Here is a 27,540-nt window from a genome sequence, read left to right as displayed (position 1 = left end):
GACTGGAGAGGGCATCAGATGATCATCTGGATCACCCTTCAGAGGAACAAGAACCCTAAATGAGTCCACCTACCCCATCCTCTGCAGTTGCAGCTTGGAAACCTGCGGAGGTGAAGACTCTCCCACATCCCTGGTTGTTTCCACGGATTGAGTGTTCTCACTGTAAAAGATAAATGTTACATACACATACAAGTGGTCAGCTGTGTATATAAAACTGACCATCCCCATGCTGTCCTGATGCAACAGGTGCCTCTTACCTTTTATCTTCTCCTATCACCCTTCTGTAAGGATATTTTTAATGTCTAACTGCTGTTTGCAGCACAGTCTTGTAACTTGGATGAGAAAAGAGGTGCAATTCAGTTTTGCTGTCACCCTTGTGAGAAAGCTGGGTAGGCTGGGAAGTGAAGTGTTACTGGACTGTGCTGCAACTCCTCCTGCAGCTTGTTCAGAGTTGTCATGTATGCTCTTTTAAAATTGCGTGCATACCTCAGCACATTGCTGGCTTGAGTGGAACAACATGTGGCTCAGTGCTGATGGGAATACCATCCTGCATAATGCTCCACTGTTGAGTTTCCTCCAGCCGCATATTTCACTTTAACTGTTTGGTGCTGAACGCAGCAGAAGTTGGACACATAAAAGTCATAGTGTTAGATTGACTCCTTGGTTTTAATGAGTTGAGGGGGGGAAGTTTAATTTGCTGGCCTGCTTTTCCAAGCCCGTGCCAAAGAGTTTTGACAGAAAGGGGAGATTAATGTTAGAGGATGCAGTGTGGCAGTGATTGCTATAGAGCGCTCCACGCCAGCCCACCAGTGGGACCGTGCGGTGATTTGCAGTACAAGAGAAGGCTTTGTCTGCCTTTATCAAACACCACATTTCTAACTAGCTGCTTGCCAGAAAAGCACAGCAGGCGTGCTAGAAATAGCCCGGCCCCTGCAAGGGAACTACTTGCATGAGATGCAGGATTAAGTGAATTTTCTTCTGTTCCTCTGGAAAACAGTTTCTATGCATTATTCTTTGTAACTGAAACTTCCTTTTATAAAGATACTCTTTTAAGCAACTGTCTGCAAAAGTTACTTAATCCAAACTTCTATTGAGACTAGAACTAGCCTTTGTAGGGTTTTTCTTGGAAGGGGGCGAGGGAACCAAAACCACAGCAGATGACTTTGGTCAAAGACCAGTTTGCCCGATTTAGCTGTTAAGGCTTGGTGAAGTATAAAAAGTACATTACAGTCCAATGGTGAAAATTAATTTCAATGCACAAAGCACTTGTAAGAATCACTTGCTGGGGACTTGAAGTGATTAGTTTAGAATTAAAATAGTAAGTCGTTGGCAAATCTGAAGAAGAAACCCCTTTAAAGTATGATTTACTAAGTATCTTGTGAAAACAGCAATTCTTTAGTTCTTTTTATATGCTGTAAACTGTCTCCTTTTCCGTGGCTAGCAAAGGGGAATGATGGATGGATAAAGGTGTTTGAGTCTCTGTGAGCTGCTGGGCTAATTGCTTTGCACAGGGTTGGTGTGTTTAGGGGCTCTATAGAACCCCAGCCTGCACAGGCAAGGCTACCCAGTCCTCTTGGGAGCTGCTAACATTTGAAAATGGTGATTGGGATGACTGTTGCTAGCAAGAGGCACTCTTTGTTTCTTAAGGGGAGGAAAAGTGACTCTAAGTGAAAGGAATCATGTAATTTTATTAATATCTATCTATCATTCTGCCCTCGGCATCCCTCCTGCATGGTTTCTTAACTCAGGTAAATTGATCAATTTTCTTACAGTTATTACTGCCTCATGCTGGTAAAAGTGAGAATGACTTGAGCAAAACTTGGTATTTGCATTTCCTTGGGTATTAGAGCATGAGGTGAGCCACAGGTTCCTGTCTGTGTGCAGTACTGGCTTATGTCTAATTATGTTCCTTAATTAGCTGTTCTTTACTGCTGAATTGAGGAAGTGTTCTTGGTTTGGTTTTTTTCTTTTGCTCTTTTTAGCATCAGTGCTTGCTGTTATATTTTTTTTTTCTTTTTGGTACCTTGAAAGGGAGGTGATTTCCTGTGAGGATGTCACTTAGGAACTAACTTTAAACTCTTTTGTGAGGTGGTAGTGCCAGGAAACATGGAAGGTTGCTGGCAGGCAGTGAAATGAGGCAGTGCAGGATGCAGCTTTTGGAAGGAATAAATCTTGCATCATGCTGTAGAAAAGAGAAGCTGAGAAAAATGAAAGAAAATGTGTAAGACTGCCTGCATCTACACAGGAGAGATTTAGGGCTCTTTGAGGTAATAGAGGGACACAACGAGCCACATTCTTTACTAGACACAGGTGTTTTTCCTCTAGACATAAGAGGAGTGGCAATGCTTGATGTGTTGGCTGTGTAGCTAACTGCTCTGCAGACAAGGGTGCCTTTGCCATATTTCCAGGATTTTTTCAGTAAGTCTGGTTTCCTTGCACTTGTGCCCCAGGAATGTGGCCATGTGTGCTTGTATGGGGGACGCAGCACAAGTGGGTCGAGCTGAATGCAGCGGGTGCAGTTGCTCATTTGTTTATATGTAGTTTCTGGCCCTTTCATCTCCATAAGGCAGAACAAATCTGGCTTTTGACAATGAATTGCCAAGTTTGGCTGAACGAGTCAGCAGAGCACAGCTTTTTTGACCACTTGTGAACATCTGACTGAATGAGTGACGGGTGTCTGAATGAGTTGTACTTATCAGGTTATGACAAATTGTATGTGTTTTCCCCAAGTTGAAATTTTATTTTTCCATTGCTGAGAATTGCAGTTTGAAAATGATTATTCCTTCTCTTTTCCTCTAAAGGGTTTGGAGCTGCTCTTGCACGCAAGCCTGATATACCCTCCACAGAGGTTTCTCCTCCAAGTCCCAGTCCCCTGAAAAAAAGCGGATCAATCAACTGGCCTTTCCCTGATAAAATTAAATCTCCCCGGACTGTGAGGAAGCTTTCCATGAAAATGAAAAAGCTGCCAGAGCTGAGCAGGAAGCTGAGTGTAAAGGGAAGTTCAAGCCATAGTAGTTCAGATAATCCTCCTTCCCTGCTGAAAAGTAGCTGCCGGGATACAAGCCATACAGTGTCTTTGCCTTCTTCTGGAAACTCGACCACAGCTGCCAGCAGGAATGTGATAAGCCGTTACCATCTGGACAGCAGTGTGTCCTCCCAACACACCTACAAAAAGAAGAGCTTGAGGAGCTCCAAATCCTTCAACAAAGGTGGTTACCTCAGTGATGGTGACTCTCCTGAGCTTATAACAAAATCAGGTAAACACAGACATGAAACCAAGTGTGGGAAAGGAAAGGAGAGCCTTGCAAGTAACAGTGGTAAACCCGAAATAGATATCGATGCCTTCAGACACTACAACTTTTCTGATCAACCCAAGTGCTCTCAGTACATCTCTGGACTCATGAGCATTCACTTTTATGGTGCTGAAGACTTAAAGCCACCACGAATAGACTCAAAAGATGTCTTTTGTGCAATACAGGTTGACTCAGTAAACAAAGCAAGGACTGCCCTGCTCACATGTAGGACAACATTTCTAGACATGGACCACACATTCAACATAGAAATCGAAAATGCTCAGCACTTAAAGCTGGTGGTGTTCAGCTGGGAACCCACCCCACGGAAAAACAGAGTGTGTTGTCATGGAACTGTGGCTCTTCCCACTCTCTTTCGGGTCACCAAAACACATCAGCTGGCTGTCAAACTGGAGCCCAGGGGGCTTATTTATGTCAAGCTGTCACTCATGGAGCAGTGGGAGAACTCTCTTGATGGCCTTGACACAGACCGTGAGCCTGTGATGTTTGGGGTGGACGCTCGGAAAGTTGTAGAGAAGGAAAATGCAGGCTTGATGGTGCCGCTTTTGTTGCAGAAATGCATTCTGGAGATTGAAAAGAGAGGCTGTCAGGTACTGTGCATATTTTAATCTCCTTTGTCAATATTTCTGTGTTGAGATAGCTGTTGTTGCAGTGTAAATAGTGAGTGGAAATGGGGGAAATTAAAAATACCTTTACAAGTCAATTTTTTTTCCTTTGCTGTTTGTGAGCACTGGCTGTTGTAATGTGGGAAAAATAAGAGGACTGTGTGCAATCAGTGCTTCCAGCTTGGCCTTTCTAGAGGAGAAGTACACTTGCTCATAGGAGCTGCCCCCAGCAGAGCTTTAGGAGTGGGGATAGTGAAACAAACCTGCATCCCCCAGTGTGTAGAGTCACCCTCTGAAAGCAGAGATCAGTTGAGAACTTGAGAATGTTTGACTCCTGAGACATGGGTCGGTCTGTAGGGACACACATCTAAATGCCAAAATGATATGGTTCACTGTTTGCTCAAGCCCAAAGCTGAGACACTCTGTGCAGGGACACAGTCAGCTCATCTGTTGGTGGAGTCTGAAGCCAGTGTGCCTGAGACCCATCTCTGTCATCACTTGGTACACAGGATTGGGATGAGTCCCTGAGGGGCTGAATTAGTTCTTTGCCCACACCAGCACCCCTTGTCTTTCTTCAGGTTGTCCTCAAAATTGGGAGTGATGCAAAGCAAAAGTGCCCAGTGTCTTTTTTTATCCCATTATTGGTTGATGTACTCTAATGAACAAAAATAGGTATGAGAAATGAGGTATGGAAACAAATCACTGGTTATGGGTGCTAGGCAAGAGGTCTGTTAAGAGGGACTACGCACAGTCCTGAGCTCAGATGTTCCTCTTGGCAATTAGCTTGAAACTGGTGGGAGGACTCTTGCCTGCTGCTCCACAGCATACCTGAGCCTTCCTTGTCTTTTGCACCTGTTCTCACTCAGGTGAAATTGAGAAGTAGTCACACCTACCAGTGTTACTATTTTAAATTGCTGCCAGGTTGGATATGCTTGCAGGTGTGATGAGATTAGCTCTGCTGTTTATAACCCAGGTCATGAACTGTAGAGGGAAATGGAGCTTCCACGTGGCTCTTTTGCTGAAAGTCATCGCTGGTATTAGCTGTGTGATTTTTCTTGTGGATACTTCTCCTAACATCCAATCACTGGAAAAGAGAAGTTTTATTCTTTCTAGTATATGTGTCCTATGGTTTCAGCACTTTATTGTGGGCTTATTAGCACCTAGTCATGCAGATGATATTGGGTAATCAAGGCAACACTGGTAATGAAGCAATTGGGATTTGAGTTATCTGAATGTTCCTGATACTTTTGAGCATGAAATCTATTTTTGTATTTGCACAGAGACAACCAAAACTGCAAAATACACTGTTAACTTCTTCTTTTAGCCACATGCTTGTCTGACATTTTTGACTTTCCTGTAGACTGCAAATACTGTCATGGTGCATAATCTCCACCTGAATTTCAGATGTGGTATTAGGGAACTTTAAAAGTTTAAAAGAAATTGTCTTAGGCATATACTAGGTCATATTCAGTCTTGAGAATGGGGGGAGTACAAATTCCATTGGGTGACTTTCCAATTAATATATGACCAGAAAACTACTTTTGCTTGCATACCTTCATTCTCATGGTTTTAGGACAGTACAGGTGGGGTTCTTTTGTTTGGTTTGGTTTTGGATAATTTTTTGTCTCGAGTCCATGGTAGTTATGAATTAATCTTTTACTACTCAATACAGTTGTTGATAATGCTAATTAAAATAAAATTAATATTTCTAAGAATTAGTTTTGTAAGATCATAGTAGTACTTTGCATAAATGATGCTGATGAAAATGAAAAATAATGATGAAATGGAATACATGAAAGCACATGATTTAACTGGCAATTTAGTTCAAGAATGGTGTGGGTTTCACTCCTGTCACCTTAAGCATGCTAAATAACAGCTATTTTGCAGAAAACTTTCAATAGAATTTGAGACACATGGAAGTTAGCATCTTGTCAACTTTAAAACATCATATTATAGGTGTAATAATGCAGTCATTACAATTTTCTTGAAACTCTGGTTAAGGGTTAAGGGTATAGTTTTTTTTCTATATAATGTAATACTGTAGGAAAATGCCTTCACTTATTTTGGGTTTTGTTGGTTTAGTAATTGATTTGTAACTTTCCTCATTTTTAGTATGAAGTCAGTTGTATGACTTTTTCTTCTGCTAATGATTAATGACTGTATTTGTACTGCAGTTTTGCTTATATAAAGCTCTAAACACTTCTCACTTCTTTCTGCTGATGTTTGAATTCTATTTTGAATAATTAAACAATTATGCCAGGAAAAATAATGATGGTCTGGCTAAGCAGAGTGAGAAGCAAATATATGCTTAATCTGCATTTCTTTCCTGATTCTGCATAAAAGCAAAACATTAAGCCTTCCAATTGGGAACTTGTGTTATGTCAATAAAACTGCTCAGTATGTCGCCTGTTGAGAAAACAGGAGCATCATTCTCTGAGTGTACCCAGTCCCTGTGTCCTGGGAGGTGTCTGATCCTGTGTGGGGTGATGGGGCAGCCTAACTGTGCAAACCGAGCTGCATTCCCAAGCAGCTGCTGCTGGGCTGTCTCTCACAGTGCAGTTACAGCTGTTGCTGTTCTCTCTGGTGGCACAGCACACAGTGCAGTTACAGCTGCTGGCTCTCTGGTGGCACAGCACACGGTACAGTTACAGCTGCTGCTGGGCTCTCTGGCACAGCACACAGTGCAGTTACAGCTGTTGCTGTTCTCTCTGGTGGCACAGCACACGGTGCAGTTACAGCTGCTGGCTCTCTGGTGGCACAGCACACAGTGCAGTTACAGCTGCTGGGCTCTCTGGTGGCACAGCACACAGTGCAGTTACAGCTGCTGGGCTCTCTGGTGGCACAGCACACGGTGCAGTTACAGCTGCTGGGCTCTCTGGTGGCACAGCACACGGTGCAGTTACAGCTGCTGGCTCTCTGGTGGCACAGCACACGGTGCAGTTACAGCTGCTGGCTCTCTGGTGGCACAGCACACAGTGCATTTAGAGCTGCTGGGCTCTCTGGTGGCACAGCACACGGTGCAGTTACAGCTGCTGGCTCTCTGGTGGCACAGCACACGGTGCAGTTACAGCTGCTGGGCTCTCTGGCACAGCACACGGTGCAGTTACAGCTGCTGGCTCTCTGGTGGCACAGCACACAGTGCATTTAGAGCTGCTGGGCTCTCTGGTGGCACAGCACACAGTGCAGTTACAGCTGCTGGCTCTCTGGTGGCACAGCACACGGTGCAGTTACAGCTGCTGGCTCTCTGGTGGCACAGCACACGGTGCAGTTACAGCTGCTGGCTCTCTGGTGGCACAGCACACGGTGCAGTTACAGCTGCTGGCTCTCTGGTGGCACAGCACACAGCAGGCAGTGCTGATGAGGGCTGTTGTTTGTCCTTGCAGGTGGTGGGGCTGTACCGGCTCTGTGGCTCGGCAGCGGTGAAGAAAGAGCTTCGAGAGGCGTTTGAGAGGGACAGCAAGGCTGTTACTCTCTGTGAGAGCCAGTACCCAGATATTAATGTCATAACAGGTAACACATGTACTTGCTTTTCTTTCAACAGAGTTGTGCCGAGTTCCTCATGTACCTTTAAAAGGAGAAAATTGTGCTTTGAACTCTTTTTCTCTTGTCATTTTAACAAGCTTTTAACTTCTGCTGAAAGCTGGGTAGGAATGAGTGCAATTAGTGTGGGGATGTGTAAGTATGGATGAAGCAGCAGGGATTTTTAGGGAGGGGAGGGCATGGAAGGACCTGCTTTCAGTAACTCCTCCACCAGGTATAGAGGGAAGTGGGAGTCTGAAAGGAGCTGGGATCTGCCGTTGGTTTGTATTGGAGCAGATCTGGAAAAGCTCGGTTGTGATCAGGCACCTCTGCTGTGCTGATGGATCCTCACCATGTGACCCAGGGCTGCCTTGGATCAGCTGTTCTCCCCTTTATGTTGGAGACTGCAGGAGTTATGGAAACAGATTTCCCATTGTATTGTGCAGGCTAGTTAGAGCTGCAGGAAAGTGCCTTCATTTGATCAGTGCTTTTTTAAAAACCTTGCTGAGCTTTCTCCTGCTCCCTGGAGTGGCCCTTCACTTCTCCACTCCCTGGAGTGGCCCTTCACTTCGTGTCACTCAGCAAGCTCCTGGCACAGGTAAGAAAGTCCTGGGCAGCCTGTCTGCATCAGCTTCTTACATGGCTCTCTTCACAGGAGTTGCACTGCAGAACTGAAATAAGTTGTTGAGGTTTTTCTGGTTTGCTAAAAGCTGGAGCAGTTTTGTAACTATTGATATTTGATGTAAGCTAAAGTTGATCTAATTTCAGGCACCACTGAAGTGTAAGAGTAAGCCAATTGCTCTGAGAAATTGGTCAGAAGCATTCACTGCCTGTATATCAAGGGATGGAAAATGTAACAGTAATTGATGTATAAATTTTCTGAGCCAAAACCCTTTCTGTAATATCCAACATCCAGCTGTATAGAAGAGTTATACCCTCCTGTTTGGAGGTTTATTTCATTTCAGTGTACTGGGAATTAATTTTATTCATTGCATTTTATAATGATACAACAAGTTATCAGAAGATACTACCCACTGACATTTACTGAGTTACATTAACCTCTTGGTTCAGAGTGTGCAGCCAGTCAGTTTGCCTTACTTGCCTTGGCTGATTTTGCTGTGAGGCTCAATGTTGTTCACAAGTACCAGCATTCTCAGCATCAGAAACTTGTATTTATAGAATCATAGAATTGTTTAGGTTGAAAAGACCTTTAAGATCATCAAGTCCAGCCATTAACACACCAGTGTTTCACTCTGATGTTATACAGCTTTTATAAACAAGGTGTACAGCAAAGGTAAAAAGTATAAATGATCTTTTAAACTGGGTCATTTTCTTCTCTTTACTAATAAATTAATGAGAAAAAATGGAGAGAACTTCTAATATCAGATTGTTCCATGAAATTATTTTGCATCCCGAGTTTGCATTGCAAGGGTGGAAAGACTACAGCTTTGTTTTCTGCCTTACAGAAAGTCTGTTGGGTGTCCTTTAGTTTGCGTTCTCTTGCAAGAGTTTACTTACATGCTGCTTTCCTTACAAGGGAAAAGGAGTTTTAAGGAATTACACTGAAAAGCAGATTCTTTTCCCTGGCAGCCCTGCAGCTGTGCTGTGCAGGTGCCTGCAGTGCCTGTGTCAGTGTTGTGCTGCAAGGACTGACTGCAGGGGTTCTGTGGGCTGGGGGAGCAGGGAGGGAAGGGCTGTTGGCATCTGTAGCTTCCACTGACCAAATGCAGCCACTCCAGCTATTGGAAACTGCCTGCTGTGGATTGACAGGGGAATCTGCAGTTTTTGTGGACAGCTGAGTTAGCCACTGTGCCTAGTGCTAGGAATAAAAGAGCCCACAAAACTTACTGCATGTGCTTAGGGAGTTGGGTTGAGAGGGAATGTTTCCCCTGATCACTTAATGCTGAGGCTGATGCACATGATTCATACTTCTATCAGCCAAAACATGTGTTCCACAGAATATGAATCCTCAGCATAAATCTTGGCTGATTCGAAGAGAAGTGCCTTATGTCCTTTTTGAAATTTGAGTAGCGCTCCTTTCCAAAAAGATGAATAATATTTTTTTGACAGCTCTCCAAAGACTAAAGAATGAACATTTAATGATTAAATCTTGACTGAGAAATACTCTTGGGATTGGCACAGGCTGACACACAATGAAATGGGCTCATGGATCAAACTGAGGTGTGCAGGCAGTTCATGGAACTGACCTGTAGCCGTGTTGTTGCGTCGTGTCTGTTGGCATCCACGTGAATCCATATCTCTGCATAAAGCTTGCAATGCTCTTAACAGTTCAGTGGGTCAGAAAAATGAGGAATTAATGAAGTGGATGGCAATTTCTGCTGTCTAAATTTGTTGTGGGTGGTTGTGTCAAGAGGAATGAGCTAGTGGGCTGGCGGCAGCAGGAAGCGTAGATTCATGGGAAAAAAATAACAGCAGCCTCTTAGAGGGCTAATTTAGCTGAGTGAATAGTGAAGGATTTAGAAAGGTCAAGGGGCATTCATGGCTCCTAAACCATCCTGTTGTCTGGAGTTGAACAGGAGAAAGTCCTTTGGCAGGTGGTAGTCCTATGATTGTGGATGCTATTGCAGGAATTCCTGCTAAATAATTAATTATAGAGAATTGTAAGTGTTTAGTATAAGCTAATTTGATTAGAACATGTCATTTCCTACTGTAAGCTGGTTTTGATTTCAGCCTCTGCCTCCAAAAAAAGCACGACTGAAACTGAAGAGGTCTTGATAGAAGTCAGCGTCTCTTGCTAATCTTTTGCTTATGAGAAAAGGAAAATATCCTAGACCATGTTGTACAGCACCAGCATCTGCCACATTTTTTTCATAACTATTTTAACCAGCTAATCCACATAGGAAACATGAGCCTCTAAATTCAGGGAAGAAAAAATACTTGGTGAGAAGGGAGGAATATGAGTAAGTTACTAAACAAAAACTAGCCACTTTAGTGGCCAAGTACCAAAAGTGCATATTCTTTTTAAAGCAAACAAAAAAATCCCACCAAAACACCAGGGGAAATATTTTTTCAGAAAAAGTGGTTCTCATATTTGGTGTTCCTGAGGGATGTTGCCATTTTAAGCACAGAGTGAGCTCCTGGAGGCCTGAGCTGGTGTGGTGTCTGCAGAGGTGGTTTTGCCTGGCTGCCCCATGCCCGTGCTGCAGCTGGAGCTGATTTGGCAGCTCAGGATCAGGGCGCTGCTGCTTCAGGCAGTGCTGCTCCTGCAGCGCAGCTTCAGTAGCTGCACTGCTGCAAGGGCAGGATTCTTTTTAAAATTAAATTATTTATTCAGGTAGAAGACAACTCTTACATGCATTCTGCATGTGAAGGGCAAAATGTTAACTTCTGTTCCCTGTACTTCGTTAGAAACTACCTTGTAACAAAGCCCACTCTGTACAGTTCATTTTACAGCTCCCTTACGAGTTGATGAAAACTGTTACTTTGTTAAACTGCACAGTGTGATGGTGATTGCAGGGATGTGAGATTTTACAAGGTTGGGAGGAGGGCCTGCTAAAAATACCTGCCTTTCAAACTTTACCTGTTTGGAGGACAGGCTGTTTTGTTAACTGCAGTACCTGGTTTTGAGCAGTTTCTTTCAGTCCAGCATTTCTTCCTAACAAAGGAAGAAACAAATTTTTTTGGAAGGAACAAATTTTTTGTTGGTTGTATTGGATATTGCTCCTGGATAGCATCCTGCATGTCCTTTCCAGAGACTGCTATTAGAAGCCTTAATATTTTGGGTTTTTTTATTATTATTCTTCCAGTCACTGAAAGCCCTCTCAAAATAAAGTATCAGCCAGGTTCCAAAGCCAGCTTACAAGAATGCAAACCTCAATTCCTCTTTGGAAAGAATAGGTGCTGATGAGGTGCTTGCCTGGTTGTTGCAGTCCCTGGAAACAGCCTCTGCCCCAGCTGCAGAAGTGCTGCAGTATTTCTGTGCACCAGGGAGGGCTCGGTGCCTGGGCACTTCAGGCAGTGCCTGAATCACATCTGTCACAGCTGGAGTGCGTGGTGTGCTGGGGCTGCAGGGTACCCAGGGGGCTGGTGGCTCTCTCTCACGAGGTCATGTTTGGTTTGTGCTTGGCTGGGTGAGAAGGCATCATGTGCTTTGCTGTACATGCCCCTGGTACTAGGATGTTTGCTCATAATTTTATAGTTGAAAATAAACAGAAAAGAGAAACTAACTGATAGGCTTATATAAAAAAGGAGGGGTCATCAAGCTGGACTTTGGTGTTTGTAGGAGCTCCTTTCCTTGGATGCGGGGGTGGACTGCTCTCCATCCTTGCCTTGCTTCCCCTCACCCTAAACAAGGGAAGCTTGGAGAGATGTTCACCTGGTGCCCAGTGTGCTCACTCGTGCACAAGCAGCAGCCCTGTGCTCCTGCCCCTCTTTGCTGTGCCCTTTTTGGTGTTGTCCTCCCATCCCTCGCTCCCAAGTGCCAGGTTTGGCACTGACACAAAGCGTCATTCTTGTGGAATGGGTGCAGTTGATGTGCTTTAATGTTCCCAAAAATTGCTGCAAAGAGAATCTGCAGCTTGTTAAAGGCAGCTGTTGTGTCTCATTAGGTGTCCTAAAGGATTATCTGCGAGAGCTGCCCTCTCCCCTGATAACCAAGCAGCTCTATGAAGCAGTGTTGGATGCAATGGTGAGAAATCCCTTGAAAATGACAGCCAGTGGTTGTGAGAATGACCCAAGTGACTCTGAGCACACAGCAGCCCTTCTGGATTGCCTGCCAGATGTTGAGAAGGTGAGTTGTGTTAGCACGTTCAAGCTTCAGAAACTGAACATTTTCACACTGGATATAAAATGTCTCTGAACTGCTTATCTGATCAAGTGGTTCACTTGCATTTGTGATGCTCCACGTATTTGAAAATAATTCCATGCTGCAATGATTTGGAGGGTATGCATTGCTGGACTTGCTCTAGTTTTCATTTTATATTGTTTTTTTAAAACTGAATGAGAGGCTGTGATGTCTACTTTTACAAGATCAGATAAATGATAATTCCTGTGTGTTGTCCTGCTCCACTTCTGCAGAGCTCTCTGATCTGTATGTTGGAATTAGCTGGGCAAATCTGTTCCTCTTTCTTAAGTATGTGCAGTAAGGCCTTTGCTTCCCATGCTGTGCAGTGTAAGAGAGCTGTGCAGTTACCTGCCAAATTCCCAAATTCCTGAGTGGCATTACAAACTACAGTCCCTTCTGGGGGAGAGAGGCAGCAAGGGGCCTGCACGGTATCTGGAATTACCTGGAAGCTTGTTCAGGTGCTGACATCATCTCGAGGGTTTCTTTATTTTCTGATGTACCTGGATCGTCTGTACTGCTTCTGCAGCCTCTCCTCCCTTCCTGACGTACTGTGAGAAAACTCATCCATGTGAAACTGAGTTCAGATAAGAAACAGTTTTACCAGAAAGTCTGTCTTAATTGGTCTGCTCTGTCATAGTCAAATACCGCTTTTCTAATTCAGCACTTGGATGTTCTGTTGATGTGTGTTGGTAGTAAAACCAGAGCTATCAGCCTTGATCTTTTCTCTCTAGATCTGCGACCAGCACCACTGTTGTCTAGTGTTTGGTTTCCTGAGCAGTATTTTGTTTCTTTAGGCTACTCTGAAGATGCTGTTGGATCACCTGAAGCTGGTGGCTTCTTACCACGAAGTAAATAAGATGACGTGCCAGAATTTAGCTGTGTGTTTTGGCCCTGTGTTACTGAGCCAGAGGCAGGAGACCACCAACCACAACAACAGAGTCTTCACAGACTCGGAAGAGCTTGCTAGTGCCCTGGACTTCAAAAAGCACATAGAGGTTCTTCACTACTTACTTCAGTTGTGGCCAGGTACTTTCATCTGATCAAGGAAAACCATTGCTGTGTGTTTGCACTGTGTGACGCTGTACATTAATTCATGGGATGATTGAGCAGCATCAGAATTCTTAAAATGTGAGGTACTATGGCATCTAAAGAAATTATGACAGTTTCTATTTGGGCACTTTGCTAAATGGGAAGTTTGTTGGTTTAATTGCTTTCTTACCATATGGCAGTGTTTGAGTATAATGAAAGAAATAGTGAAGACTTTATGTGAGTAAAGACACTAGAAAACACAAACCCAGTGACATTAAAGTTTCCACATCTGAATTAGAGAGATGTGGGATTTTTTTTTCCCTGCTCTCCAGCTCTGACCTGGTGGGGTTAATTTATTTCCACCCTTGTAATTTGGCAGAGTTGAAGACATCCATCGAGTAAGAGGTCTGCAACTTCTGCTTGTTTTTGCAGAGCTTTGCATAAGGAAAAATGTTGCTACTCCATGATGGGTTTGAGGTGACTGAAGATGCTGCTGCTCACTTGTCAGCTGCAGGTGGGCAGCTCCAAAGCTGCTGATCACCAAAAATGTAAAGAAGCTTTCAGTTAGATGAGTGAGTCTATGCAGGAGAGGTGGGGCATGTAGGTGGAGGAAGAGGGAGACAGAGAACTGTTTGGGCAGCAAATACTGTGGAGAAACTAATCTTGAGACCCTGGGGATGGGTTATGGCATGGCTGCTGTGGACTGCAAAACCAAGTGGATGCAGCTCTGCCCATAGGAGTGTGTATTGCTCTGAGAGGGTAGGAGTAGGGTAAGTAGTAGAGTTTTCCTTCACTTAGAAGATAAAGCTGAGTCCTGTCCCTTGGTTTGCAGGATATTGTGTTAAAAGGGAGGGAAAACACAAATGCAGAGACTTGAGTAGGTGAATACTACACAGTGTAAACAGCACACTTGGACTGAATGGAAGGATCACAGTCTGGTCCCTTATATTTAATCTCCTGTAGTTTGAGGCAGCTTGATAACCAACATGTTGTGCAATACTTCCATTTCCGTATATTTCCAAGCAAAAACAAATAGGCCTTGTTTGGTCAGAGCGTGTAACACTGGCAAGTTATTGTTAACCCATGGCCCTTCATCTTAATGGAGCATAGTCTAAACAGAAGGGGTTTTGTTTTAGTAAGGGGGGAAAGCAGTGAGAGTTATTGCATGTTACTGTGCAAGACATAAAGTAAAATCCCCTGGAGAGAGCTGAACTGTGGGTCCAGAAGGAAAAGGATTGGGCACATTTCAGGACTGAATCTTTGTGCTTGCATGTGGGGAGTCTTACAAGGAGGGGCTCACGTGGTGAACTGCATGGGTTTGTGTGCCCTGCCTTTTCAGTGGTGAATGGGAGTAGGAAGTCTCTGCTGCTCATTACAAGAAGCAGTGGTCTGTATAAAACCAGAAGTTTTGCAGCTCAGATACTTAATAGGGCCGGGTCAGTGAGCAGAGCTGTGCTGTTTGCCTTAGGCACGGGCCACAGCGGAGGAGCCTGTTAGTAACTGTGCTGTGAATCGTGAGCTCAGGTAATGCTGCCAGCCAACCCGTGTGAGTGTACCTCTGCTTGTGCTGCACAGAAAAATGACTGCAGGGGAGCTTCTTCCGTAGCACAGAAATTTAGGGCAGAAGGGAGGCACGAGGGCTCAGCTGTCAGCTTCTCTAGGTGTTTCTCAGTGGTGGTGTTTTTGTTGTGTTTTAACCTCTTTTGCTGTGCCTGCTTTCTGTTACTCCTCAGCCTGGACAAAGTGTGTGAATTGAGCTGCTTGCTTTTCTTTGACCCAGAGCTGGATGGTGATTAAGTCATCCAATAAATTTAATTGGTGTTCTGGGAGTTTCTAGTTTTAGAAAGGCTTCTCTGCAGCAATTTGAATCTGGCATGAATCTTCAAATTAGGAAAAAAGTAGTTTTTTCCTAATTATTTGATATCAAACAGTGGCAAAACGTGTAATGTGTTGGCTGTAAGATTGCATGTATTGGTGCACGCTCTTAGTGGGACATTGAGGGATGACAGCGGGCAGCTGCCACGGACTTTGCAGCAAGGGTTCAGTTCTGACTGGCTTGACTTCTCTCTTCTAGTTCATCACTCGCCTGCCAAAGAGCCAGCACATCTGAATGCATTTCCTGAGCACTCATCCTGCCTGAACTACCTGAGGCCCAAGAGGCAGAGACCTCAGGTGCTGAATCTGAGCGGTACCGAGATGTCGGGGGTGCTCAGGCCGAGGCCAGCAGGCCTGGACAGCCCTTCGAGCAACCGCTATGCTGGGGACTGGAGCAGCTGCGGGGAGAACTACTTGTTGAGCCCCAGAGACTGCCTGGGGGAGGCAGACTACGATGACGTCCCTTCGGAAGGCACCGAGAGCGGGGAGGACAGCAGCAAAGCCGAGGAATCGGACGCCCCCGTGAGACGCCCGCAGCCAGGCCCCGGAGAGCAGCACCCCTTCGGGAGCTACCTGACAGTGCCAGCTATGGACTCTGCAGTGGATCACAGAGCACACCTCAAGGACCTGCAGGAAAGTATTGATACTCTCATAGGAAACTTGGAAAGGGAACTCAATAAAAACAAACTAAATATGAGTTATTGAATCCTGTCCTGCCCGACATCTCCTTGTGCCTCCGTGCCTCTTGCTGGGCTTCCCTAGCTGCGTGAGGAGTGATGGTGCCCCGAGCACCCTGGGGTAAGGCCACAGCCCGCCTTGTGTTAGCACATTTGAAGCCATTCCGTGATGTTTCTGCCTTTCTCTTGGAAGGCGTTGTCCTGATTCGTGTTGGAGACTGTGATGTGATTCCACATAGTGGCATTTCTCCCTAAAAACACTATGCACTTAGGTGGCCTGGGTGGTACCTGGTAGAAGGTAAAGCAACATCTCTGCTGTCAGTGGCAGCAGAATTCCTCATTCCTGAACTCCTGGCTCTGGTAGAGATGTTCCTCTCAGAAGAGGATGAACGCTGCTTGGCCTGAGTTTTGCAGCAGGGACTTCAGATAGACTTGTTTTACTATATATGCAATGGCTGCTATGAAAAATGCTTTATATAATATTTATATATAAAGTTTTAATTGTACAAATAATAACGTATTACTGTATTAACACTTTTCAGTAATTATTTAAACAAGCAAAAATAAATATTTTTCTAACCTTGTTTGTATATATCTATGTATAAATGTGCATGTCTGTAGCCATCTTTGTAAAGGAAAGGTCTCAGAATTATGAAATGTTCCCATTTCCAGGAAGACATGTTCAGTGATGCCAGGACAAGGTTACCCTTTGGGTAACACAGCATTTGATTTATGCACAGAAACATGGCCAGAGAGAAGGTAGGGTGAATGATTAATGTAAATGACCTTGTGTATTGCAGGAACAGCCGTTTGCAGGTGTTGACTATTAACTCTCTCTCACACACACACACACAGAGCACGCTTTCTCTGTTTGTTTTTTTTCTCTTCATTGTTTGTTTCTTCCTCCATGGATTTTTTTCACATATAAAGAAGGTCTGGAAGGTATTTACTTTTCAAAAAATGTTTTTTGTTTTTCCTTTATAACCTCTTCCTTTTTTTTTGATATTTTGGTACCTTTTTTTCTTTCCAGAGTTTCATATATTCTTCTTGTGGTACTCTTGGCTGCTGCTGGTAGTTACATGCATTTGAGCCCTCTCTAAAGGGTTGTGGCTCTGGAGATGCAAGATACAAATTCAGCACAAAGCCAGTTACTTTTTTTTTTTTTTTTTAATTACTTTCCCAAAAAAATTAAACCAGAGTTGTCACATGAGGTTGAATGGGTGGAGTGATGTTACTCCTGGGGAGTTTGGGTGGGATTGCAGTTCACTGTGACCTTATTAGATTCAGCTATCACCAAATGCTCAGAGCCTCTTTCATCTCTAGTCATTTATGGTGAGCTGTTAAACATTTCATATTAAGGAAACGCATTCTTGATTCAGGTAAAAATAGTCACCAAATTGTATACAGGTATTTTGGTCGTCCTTCTAACCAAAAGGACATACAGAGTCATTGCTTGTCCTCTACAGGTCACATACACACCCCAAGGAAGGGGGCATTTGGGCAGGTGGGGCTGAGAGGGTTTTGCTGTTTTCAGAGGTCAGTTGCTGTCAGGGTAGAAATTAATTCTACATCTTTTTGGTACGATTTTTGACATCCCACCATGGCTTTCCATTCACCCTGTGGGTAAGTGCTTTTCTGCTAACCTGTACTTTCTTATACTGCTTAATTGAAGAGTTATTTATTTACAAGGAATTAAGAATTGCTATGGCAAACTTCACCCCTGTTTTCTAAGGAATTATTTTAGCATGGTTCCAATGGGTTATTCAATCTCACTAATTTATTTTTATAAGTGTTAAAAGATGCAAAACAATTATTGCAATATAATGATATGAGTGAAAATGTAAATTTAACCTGAAGCATTTATCAATAAATCGATGTATTTTTTTAAACTTTTATACCTACAGAATGTGCATACTTTTTAAACTATAAATTTAAATTCTAAATAAAATTTGAATTAAGAACAAAATCTGTCTTTGCCTAGCTCGTGATTATTTGAACCTGTCTAAACTGATGTCATCCATTTGCACTGGCTGCACACATGAATTAATTATATAAAGACATTTAGCTTTTCAGATGTTTTGTTCTGTTGTCATGTCCAGATTGACCCAATGTTTGAGTCAGTTAATTAAAAACAAACCACTATTCCATTAGCACTCTTTGAAAGATGTTTGCATTTAAATTTATTTATTAATGTTTCATTGCCTGTAATAATCCAGATGATGTAAGTGGTCACCTCTTGAATGCACGTAAGCTTTTCCTCCAGGAGGGCTCTCTAACTCTGTCAACTTTAACGTTTTAATATTGCAACAGTGGAAATTAATGACTCCATAAATTGTATTCATGTTAATATCATGAGATAATTAAAATATATTAACATATTGTATTACTGAAACATTTCCTGGTAATTTTGTTATAACAACTTGTGAAACACATCTTGTGTCTTAGAAATCCTCCTTTAATGAGACATTTTCCAAGTGGTGTTTTGTTATGTTATCCCTTATATATATATTCTTATAGAGACTGTTATATTTCATATAGTTAGTTACAGAATCTGGTCAAGCTGCATTCTTTCTGTGATTGTTACAGATTCTTAAGGAACAGGATTACTGTGGGAATTACCTTAATCTAGGGGCACTAAATTGGGAGATTAAAACAACCTGCTTCTGCCAAAGCAGTAATTAAGATTTTTTTACACAAAAGGGCAGCCTCTGGCTGTGTGTGGATGCAGAGCAGAGCTGCTCCAGCCCTGTGGCCACAGCCAGCAGCCTCCTTCGCTGTGCTGCCCTGTGCTGTTGTCTGCTGGGTGAGACTCCTTTGGCATCAGGAGCTGCTCCTGTTCACCAGGGGCTGGGAGAGGTTAACAGCAGAGGGCAGAGCCTTCAGTGGAGTTCAGAGAGTAAATTGTCCTCGGAGTCTGTGGACTTCCTTCAGGTGTGACCTCTGCTTCCAGGTAAAGGAAATGGGTGTGGGTGCTTTTACAGAGGCAGCTCCAAGGCTTGTCCCAAAATCACATTAAATGGTTTTACCCAAGCACAGGCCCCTGATGGCCATGTGCAGGGCTGGGTCACAACCAAGAGCTGTAGTTTGTAGTCCCCAAGGAAAAGCAGAAGTGCAAAGGTAGGTCTGTGCTTTCCTTGCTGCCAAGGGTTAGGGATATGATACACTTGGGTGGATTTAGGAGTGGACCAGGGCCATTTGTAGAGTTGTAATCCTTTCCTGTTTGTTTAAATAGGATTTTCCACATTCCAAACACTGCTGGTGCTGTGTGGCTGATCCCCCTTTTTGCTTCTCCTCCTATTAGCTTCCCAAAGTGCTCATTACAGGAGCCTGCAAGAGGTGAGTGGGGATGGTGTGGAGTGTGGAATAGTGGGGTGGCATGACCTCAGGCTGGCTTAAGCCACTGGGGACCTACATGCTCAGAAACTTCAGGTTTTTACATCTGTCTGTCCCAAATGTGTAACCTATTTGTATGTTTGTTAATGCACCAGACAAGAAATGGATCTGCAGCTATTAAGACATGTTCTAAAAACAGGGAAACATCCCCAACAGGTATGTAGGGTTTTTACAGAATAAATCTATAGATCTGATAAAGCAGAGACACACATGGTATTTCCACTGTCAGATCTTAACCCCTTCCCTTCACCCCAAGGATGGAGGTACTGGGATTCTTGCCAGGAAGTGTATTTTGATATAGGAAGCTGTTGTCTCACATTCTGCAGCTAACACCATCTGAAAGATGGTTATTTAGGGTGTGAGGGGGACTGATGTTGCATTGTCATGTAACTATGATACATTTTCTTTAAAATGTCATCCTACATAATGAATTTACTGTTTTCATTCTGCTTGTCCCTTAGAACCAAGCAGGAAAACCTGTAATGTGCCTTAACATCTTCAGGGCAAAACTGCAACGGCCCGACACGAGATGATGCAAAGCTGACCCTGCAGGTATTTGAACATCTGGAATTGTGTCAGACAGATTAAAGGATCCCGATGGGATGTATAATCTCATGTCTCCTGTGTTACTTGGGAACAGAGATGAGGAGGAAAATACCTCTCAGGAAGATTACTCCCTTCCCACTGGGGCATTCCTGCAGCTTCCCAAACTACTCTGCTCTAGGGAGGGAGGGGAGCTGATAAGCAGAATCCTGATTTGCTGCCTCTTTGGCCTTGCTGTTAGGAAAACCCATCTGAAATCCCTCTGTCTTTTGGGATATTTTTTAAATCAAAACTCTTAAGAGTGCCTCTGTTGTGGGGAACAAGGCTCCCATTGAGGCTGCTGCCTCTTCTGGGGAGTAGGGGTAGAGCTGCAGTGGAGGGGGTTGGCTGGCCTTTCCAGATAAGCCATGGCCACCTGATTGACTGATTTATATGTATTTTGCAGCCCTTTAATCAAAAGAAATCTTTGGAAGATGCTCTGAGGTGGTGTACTAATGAAGTCCAAGCCTGATAATAGGTGAGCTTTTTAATTAGACAGTTGTATGATGTTTACATATTGTGTAGAGCAGGCTGTTAGTTAAATATTGATTTAGCAGAGGAGCAGTGTTCTCTTCCTGTTTGCACTCTGACTGCAAACACTGTGCTGCAGGTGCTAGGGACATGCTTGTTGAATTTTCCTTGGTTTTAATTTAGAACTAGTTCAACGTGAAGGACAAGGAATATTGCTATAATATTTAAACTTCTAAGTAAAAAACAAGAGACCATTTTCCAAACCAACTCCTATCTACTGGCTCCAAACTTCTCTTATATCTGACCAAAGTTCAATCAAAGTGCTACAAGCACATGATAGAGAGATCCTGGCTGTAGAAAATTGAAGGGCCATGTCTTTAACACTGCCTAACCCCAATTTGCAGTGTTTATTTTGGGATGCAGGAGCCTCACACAGATCCTGTTTTCTCTTTGGCTGTGCTTTACTCTTGACGAAGCAGAACGCTGGGGCTGGCTATTGCTTGTCAGCTGAAGATCCTTTCTGCAAATCCCCTGTGTGTCAGTTGTCTTTTGTGCTTTAGTGTCTACTGTGACCACATGGACATTTGTTTGACAGGAGTCTGTGACCCTCAAACAGTTTGGTGAGTCATGGAAAGAGTGAACTCACCCGTATAGGGTTTAATCTGTCCTCCTCTGATAGATTTAATTTCTGCCTGGCAGGCTCTGCTCAGTTACATGGTGTCTGACCTGGCTATTGAAGTAGCAGCAGAACCACTTACCAAAGAGTCCTTTCTGGATGGAGAGTGGATATTAATATTCATGAGCTGTTACTTATTTACACTGGTAAATATTAAAACTTCTGTATAACACCATTTGATCTCTCTGAGGGATAATTGTCTTTTGACAGAAATGCACAGCTACAGTGAGCTTACTAAAAGCTGTTTGTTCTAAATAGTACTGATTTATTTGAGAGAACAATATATTTGGATGGACTTGGTTTTCTCTTCGTAAGCACTTGCCAGGATTAAGTAACAATAAGTTTGTAAACTGATGATAGCAAGTAAAAGTGGTTCAGAGTCCTGACAGAGCTTTGAGAACTATTATTTAAAGAGAATATTCATTATGACTGTATTAAGGAAAAACAGTGGGGAAACTGGGTCCAAATCAATTGTTCTTTAACCACACTGTGAGCAAACAAATAGATAAGGTTAATGAAACAATAATCTCTTATTGCAAGATTCTTTATTTCCAAAGCTTAACATGTTCTGCTGAACTAGAGGTCTTTCAATAAGAAGCTTGCTGGTTTTAAAGGTGATAATGGGCTCTAAGCATCCAGTGAGGAAAGTATTTCTTGTTTCTAAATCCATTACTATCTGCTTCTCCAGCTCTAGAAACACAGTAGAATGTGCATTTTCTTGATCCTCCATCTCTTCTTTTGTTTTCTGTAGTCATACACTGAAGGAAAAAAACATACCAGGAAATAATGCACTGTTAAGCTTTGAAACTGTATGTGACCCCATTGCTCTCCAGTGGCTTGTGTCAGTGCTGTCACAAATTAATGAAAATAGGCATCACCATGGGCTACATGAATCTACCAAAGAAATGGCAGTTTAGTTATGATGACAGTTTAGTTATTTAGTGTTAAACCATTTACCAAAGAGTGGATAGGCAAAATTCATATGTAAAGAACGGAAGGCTGGAATCCATCCTTGCTTGAAGGAGCAATAGGGAAGTTTATAGGGAAGTTGACAAAATGTAACTCTTTGACCAATGAACTGGTGTAAAATGAAAAGCAAATTTACAGTTGTTAGATGTCCATAGGCTCTAATGCTCTTGCAGGGGGTTCATTTGACCAAGAAATGCACCACATGAACTGGGACCATCTTTTCCATTCTTAAGAACCACAGATATGCAATTAAGAGCTGCTAAACAATTCTCATTGTGTCCATCCTGATTTTTTATTGAAAATCCTGTCTAGCAATGCAGGTGCATTTTAAAGATAAAAAGAAACATAGAAAATTTTCTTAATTCCAAGTATACATACTGTTTTCTGTCTCTCTGTCTCCAGTTCAATTTCAATTCTGTTTTGGCTTGAAACTTTTGATACTCTTCAAATTCCTCTTCACAGTACTTCAGATATTTGACTTCTCTTTCAAAGTAATCAAGTACTTTGGCATGCTGTAAACAGTGACAAACAAGGGTCATTACATGCTCAGAGACACAGATCTCTTGCTCATGATCTGAATGGTATTCATATTTTACCTAAATTGGAAATATAAATATCTCTATTTATCCCAGTAGTTTGCAGCAAACAATACAGAGATGTGACCAAATTCAGGCACAAAGAAACCCTAAACCACCATACTTTTGTAGTACGCCATGCGTTTATTTCATCTGGGATTCTGTGTTTTAGTTTTTATTAGTCTCTTCAACAGCCTAGTGTTTTTCAGTGAATAGTTTGGTTACAATGAACATAATCTAAACATTAGTGACTGTTCTTTGGTTGATAATTCTGCACCCTAAAGAGTTTAGTTCCAAAGCACAGGTCATCTGTGCAGAAGCAATGTGTTTCTTCAGATCACTCAGCTCCTGCCTTGCTTTGGAGAAGTTATTTTTACTAAAATGAAGCTGCTGACATGATGTTTTATTGCTACCTACTGCATCTCTGTGCATGGCAAACCTTTATGGGATGTTTATAAACTATTTAAGTGCCTACATAAACGTTAAACTGCAACAGAATGGGAAGGTGGTTTTGTGATGTAAGAGTAACAGACTAGGCAGCAGGCAAGACTGCTAGACTGACACACTAGCTCGATCTTTGGCTGGGAGGTGGAGGAAGAGAAAAACTGAAAACTGTGTAGAAAAAAAAAAAGAAAATTAAAACTGCTTGCATTGTTCTGTGATCTTTTGGTACAGATAGTCCTTATTTCAAGAGAGTGAATGAGTGGGAATGTTAGTAACCATTTTCAAAATGTTCTTTCACTGAACTAGAACCGAAAACAAAGGCATGTAAATTGAATTACTAAATTAAAAGGAAAAAACACAAATGTGGAAAAGAAGGTGTAAAGAAAAAGGAATTCAGTATATGTACATTGCTATGCACTCTAAAATATTGGTTTACTGCATGAAAGGTGTAATTTTATGGATATGGCAAAAAATGCTGACCTCTTAATTGTGTTTTCATGTAGCCAGGTTGGAACACTGGAATTCTGCCACTGAGATTTCCTTTAGTTGACTTCTATCTAAGCTCTGAACAAAGCCAGCTTGGCTACAGGTGATCTTTGGAGAATATGGCTATACTGATCTCAAATTAATTGCCATTATTTGAAGACAAAAATGTCTAGGCAGACTTGTTTCTGTGTTGTAGTTTTCAGGATAAAGTGTGAAAGAGATTTAATAAAAATTCTTACTAACCTCATTACTTGAAGGGTGACATAATGTTTGACAGATTTCCAAAATATGCAGAACTCCAAGATTGTCAGAAACAGCCAGAAAATGCTGCTCTGCTGAAAGATATTTGACAAAAAAAGTATAAACAATCCAAATTCCAACAGCAATGTGAACCTCCACCCAAAGACAAACTACAGAGGGTTAGGTTTTTTTCTGGTCTTTTTAGTTTGTTGTTCACTGCAGCAAAAACCCTCAACCTTTTTGCTCTGTTATTTTATTAATCCCTTTAATGTTTTTCTTTTAACAGACTGTTTTTAATTAATTTTTTTTCAGTTGCTTTTATGGCATGGTAGTACACTTAGAACTGAAGTATCCATTTTTGTAGGTACAGTGTTAAATTTGGGGAAGTATGTACTTACACAAGATCATTTGTAATAAGATTTGTGTACCTCAGAGTCATGGGCCACTTTGCAAACAGGGTAGCACAATAAAGCACAAGCACCATCCACATACCTGAGGCACTGGAGGGGCTGATGAAAGTGATGACTGATTTGGAGATGTTCTGGAGATGAGATGGCTCATGAGTTTTTTTCAGTAAGTCCCAGATATCTATATTTCCATTGTCTCTGCCAATGAAGAAAACTCCTGGTCTTGTTAAGGACCATTGTCCTGCAGTGTATCTTCCTGCAGAGCAGCTTGAGTGAAGGATTGGTCCATTCTTAATTGTTTTGAAAACAAAAGATAGACCAGACAATCAAACAGTACTATCAATTAATTCACTGCTTCAGATCTTCTGTCTTTGGAAAATGCTCACAATTTAAATGGTTGCATTACAAAAATTATATCAATGGCAAAATTCTTACTACCTGCTGCAGATAAAAAGGATTGTGGGGAAATGAAAACCCTGGTATCTCACTTCCAGTCTGTTCAGGTAATCTGTCTGTCTGCTGTTAAAACCTGTGGTCTGGAGATATTTTCAGGCGCAGCTAACCTGGATTCCTGCATGAGACACTTAAAAAAACCCATTTTTTTGTTTTCATGTGATGAAAAACCTTGTCCTATCTGAAGTTCTTCAGATTTGTTCAGCAGGCATTTCCCTAGCAGGAGAAATGAATGGTTGGGAAGCTATGCTCTTTACAAGGTTGGAATTTAAGAAAGTCACTTCACTTTTTCTGTAAAAGGCAAGGCTAAGCTTTATCTAAAGGCTAAGCTTTATCTAAAATAGTTTTCTGACATGAAGAAGATGGAAAGCCTCTTTTATATCTGTTTTAAGATTTGAAGCTTCATGACTTACCTGTTCCTGAAAATACAGTCTCTGAGGCTGTTATAGTCTTGTCTTGTATACCTATCACAAATGTTACAGCTGTGCTAAAGTAACTTACTGTAACTCCTTCTTTCCAAATCGCAAACTTCTGGCCTCCAACGCTTAGAAAGACGTCTTTAAAAAATGGAGATTTCTGGAGAGTGTTGATAGTTTCAGTGTGGAGGGAGTATTTCTGGGAATGCTTCTGACCTAATGGAGGAAAAAGGCACTTGCTTGTTACTAGTGCCTCAGGGATCAAGAAACAAGAGTGCAGGACCTACCACAGCCCTGGAAAATATCAGCCTCTTTTCTTTACTCACAAGGTACAGGAATTGGATTTGCCACAAATCTAGTTACTTCCATGATTTGTGCCAATATCTATTTTCTCATGCCAGCTAAAGTGCTTGCACTTTTGAGGGTGTACTGTTATATCCAGGTGTTATCAGTGAGAAAGACTATCAGAGCTATGAGCAAGAACCTTAAAAAGACAAAGTATAGACACAAGTATTTTAAAGTTAGTGATATATTAAGGCTTAAACAGGTATTGAGAAACTTGAACTTACTAACTGGTTTTGCTGTATGAGTATCAATTTTCTTTTTCCATTCAGAATAAACAACTTCTCCATCCTGTAATGCCAAAAAAAATCAAGCAAATGCTAATGTTAGAGCTTGGTGGTTTATTTCAAAGGGACTTGTTTTTAAGCTGGGACTTTTCTTAATTATAACCATTGTTGCCAAGATGATTTTTTGCCTTTTATATACCTTTTATGTATCCTCAGTATTTTTAGCATGGATACTTGTAATCCCTTAAGTCTAATAACTTAGCACAGTCCTGGTGTTCTGATAGACCAGGAGACCAAACATCCTAAAGGCCTTGTAGTGGAGGCTGGAAAACCCTACACTATCTTGGGAAACCAAGGTCCTTCCCTGTAAACTGGAGATTTGGCCCATCCAGGGGAATTCCTCAGATGGGGGAATATCATGCCATTCATCCAGACCTCCCACTGGGGATAAGCTAATTTGGAAGGTCTATAAATTGGATACGAGATCTGTCGTGTGTGTGCATGGGGTCATATCCCACCTTGGCAAAGTGGTGCACCAGTAATGGTCCTTATTACATACTGAGGTAAAAAACCCTCATCCCTCAACCCTGTCTGGCTCTCCATTTTTAAGACCAGGGAAAGGCATCACTGTCATTAAATATGATCTGAGTAAATGAAAACCTGAATTTGCAGCCAATGACTGAAAACACAATATAGTTTTGCATCACCATTTTTCAGTTGTGTATTGCCAAAACAGCTTTACTTGCTGTGATGTATGTAGGCACTCCTTCCTGCAGAATTACGTGTTTGGTTTTGATAGCTCATGCTTTGCTCCAGTATTTGGGGGAAAGCTGACTGAAAGCAAAAAGGTAGCTAGGAGCCTAATTTTCATTTCCATATGAACTCAGAACTAGGAAACACCCATGAATTTTAGTAGAATAGGGTAGATAGCAGGTTATGAATAGCTGGAATTTCCAAAGGGAAAATGAAGTTGGGGGGCAAACTGTAGAATAAATGTTCTCACATGACATGTGGGAAGACATTAAAAAAAATTACTAATCATGTGTTCTGGAATAAGGAAATATTCTTTTGCTCCTAATAGGTGGATAAGCTCAACATATTTTGGAAATGTCTTCTAATTCTGCTCTTGAAGTAAGGGTTCACAGTCTACTGAATATTGGAGGTTTATTATTTTCAAGCATGTAGCTAAAAGTATTCATAATGTATTAATTAATAATATAATTAGTTAATATTAATGATGTATTAAAAGGGAAGTAAAAGGTGGTATATTCAGAGAGATCTTTTTAGTTATGCCTGAAGAAAACGTGCAAGTAAGTCCATACATTTGTGAAAACTGTTATTTAACTCTTCAGTCTTTCAGATATCTTGGATTAACATTTTCATTGGTAATACATTCTTTTCACTTACTTCATTTCCAACAAAAAATTCTGTGGATATATTCTCTAGCAATTGCAGATTTTTGCTTGAAGAAGCACTCATCTCTGTGTATGGGCTCTCTTTGATGGGGGCTCTTAGTGCGCTCCAAGATTTTGCCCTCCCTGGGAAACAACAGTGACATCTTTTTGTTACACACTGGAATTTATTAGACCAAGAAAATCCTTTGTCTTGTAAAGGTAGTTTGTGCATAAGGGGAATTTCAAGAAGAGATATGAAGAAAGGCTGCCAGGTAAAGCAGCAGCTCTGTAGGTTTACTGTTTCCTGGTGGAGTCTCTCCATCGCTGCAACTCTGAAGTCAGTGTTTCTTATAGCCAGACAATGCTTAGGGTAGCACCATCCTGTTCTGTGCCAGTTTTACACAGCACCAGTGTCTCCCTGGGAGCTGCCCTTGCACATCACCCATAGCTGCCACTACCAGGAACTAACATCTCTGCTCCAGGGAATGGATTATGTTTCTAAAAATAGTTTTCTGTAATGGCTGAAAAGGACATATTGTTTCAGGGATAAAGAGATTGGGTGAGGGATTTGCATAGGCTTTTAAGTGAAACTGGATAGAGGCACTGTGTATATGGAATTGCTCAGTTTGGATTTTTACACGTACA

General features: G+C 42.1%; 2 protein-coding genes across 3 annotated transcripts in view; one reads left to right on the top strand and one right to left on the bottom strand.

Annotated features, from left to right (window-relative positions):
• SYDE2 (synapse defective Rho GTPase homolog 2) overlaps nt 1-17,786 on the top strand; it is a 28,291-nt gene extending 10,505 nt beyond the window's left edge. The window contains exons 3-7 of the mRNA XM_038144108.1: nt 2,802-3,901; nt 7,300-7,426; nt 12,004-12,185; nt 13,034-13,265; nt 15,343-17,786. Coding sequence (XP_038000036.1) covers nt 2,802-3,901; nt 7,300-7,426; nt 12,004-12,185; nt 13,034-13,265; nt 15,343-15,848 — 2,147 coding nt within the window. The 3' untranslated portion in view covers nt 15,849-17,786. The remainder of the gene's footprint in view (nt 1-2,801; nt 3,902-7,299; nt 7,427-12,003; nt 12,186-13,033; nt 13,266-15,342) is intronic.
• DNAI3 (dynein axonemal intermediate chain 3) overlaps nt 16,695-27,540 on the bottom strand; it is a 32,782-nt gene continuing 21,936 nt past the window's right edge. The window contains exons 17-23 of one of the 2 annotated variants that reach the window (XM_038144109.1): nt 26,909-27,039; nt 25,502-25,565; nt 25,018-25,148; nt 24,149-24,353; nt 23,660-23,751; nt 22,290-22,423; nt 16,695-21,700 (exon numbers count right to left, since the gene is read on the bottom strand). In XM_038144109.1, the coding sequence (XP_038000037.1) occupies nt 21,694-21,700; nt 22,290-22,423; nt 23,660-23,751; nt 24,149-24,353; nt 25,018-25,148; nt 25,502-25,565; nt 26,909-27,039 (764 nt within the window). In that variant the 3' untranslated portion in view covers nt 16,695-21,693. The remainder of the gene's footprint in view (nt 21,701-22,289; nt 22,424-23,659; nt 23,752-24,148; nt 24,354-25,017; nt 25,149-25,501; nt 25,566-26,908; nt 27,040-27,540) is intronic. The other variant, XM_038144110.1, reaches the window with a different exon arrangement.

This window comes from Motacilla alba, chromosome 8 (assembly GCF_015832195.1).
Source record: "Motacilla alba alba isolate MOTALB_02 chromosome 8, Motacilla_alba_V1.0_pri, whole genome shotgun sequence".
NCBI lineage: Eukaryota > Metazoa > Chordata > Aves > Passeriformes > Motacillidae > Motacilla > Motacilla alba.
Note: the sequence above shows the minus strand (reverse complement) of the source record. Positions and strands in the feature narration are given on the sequence as shown.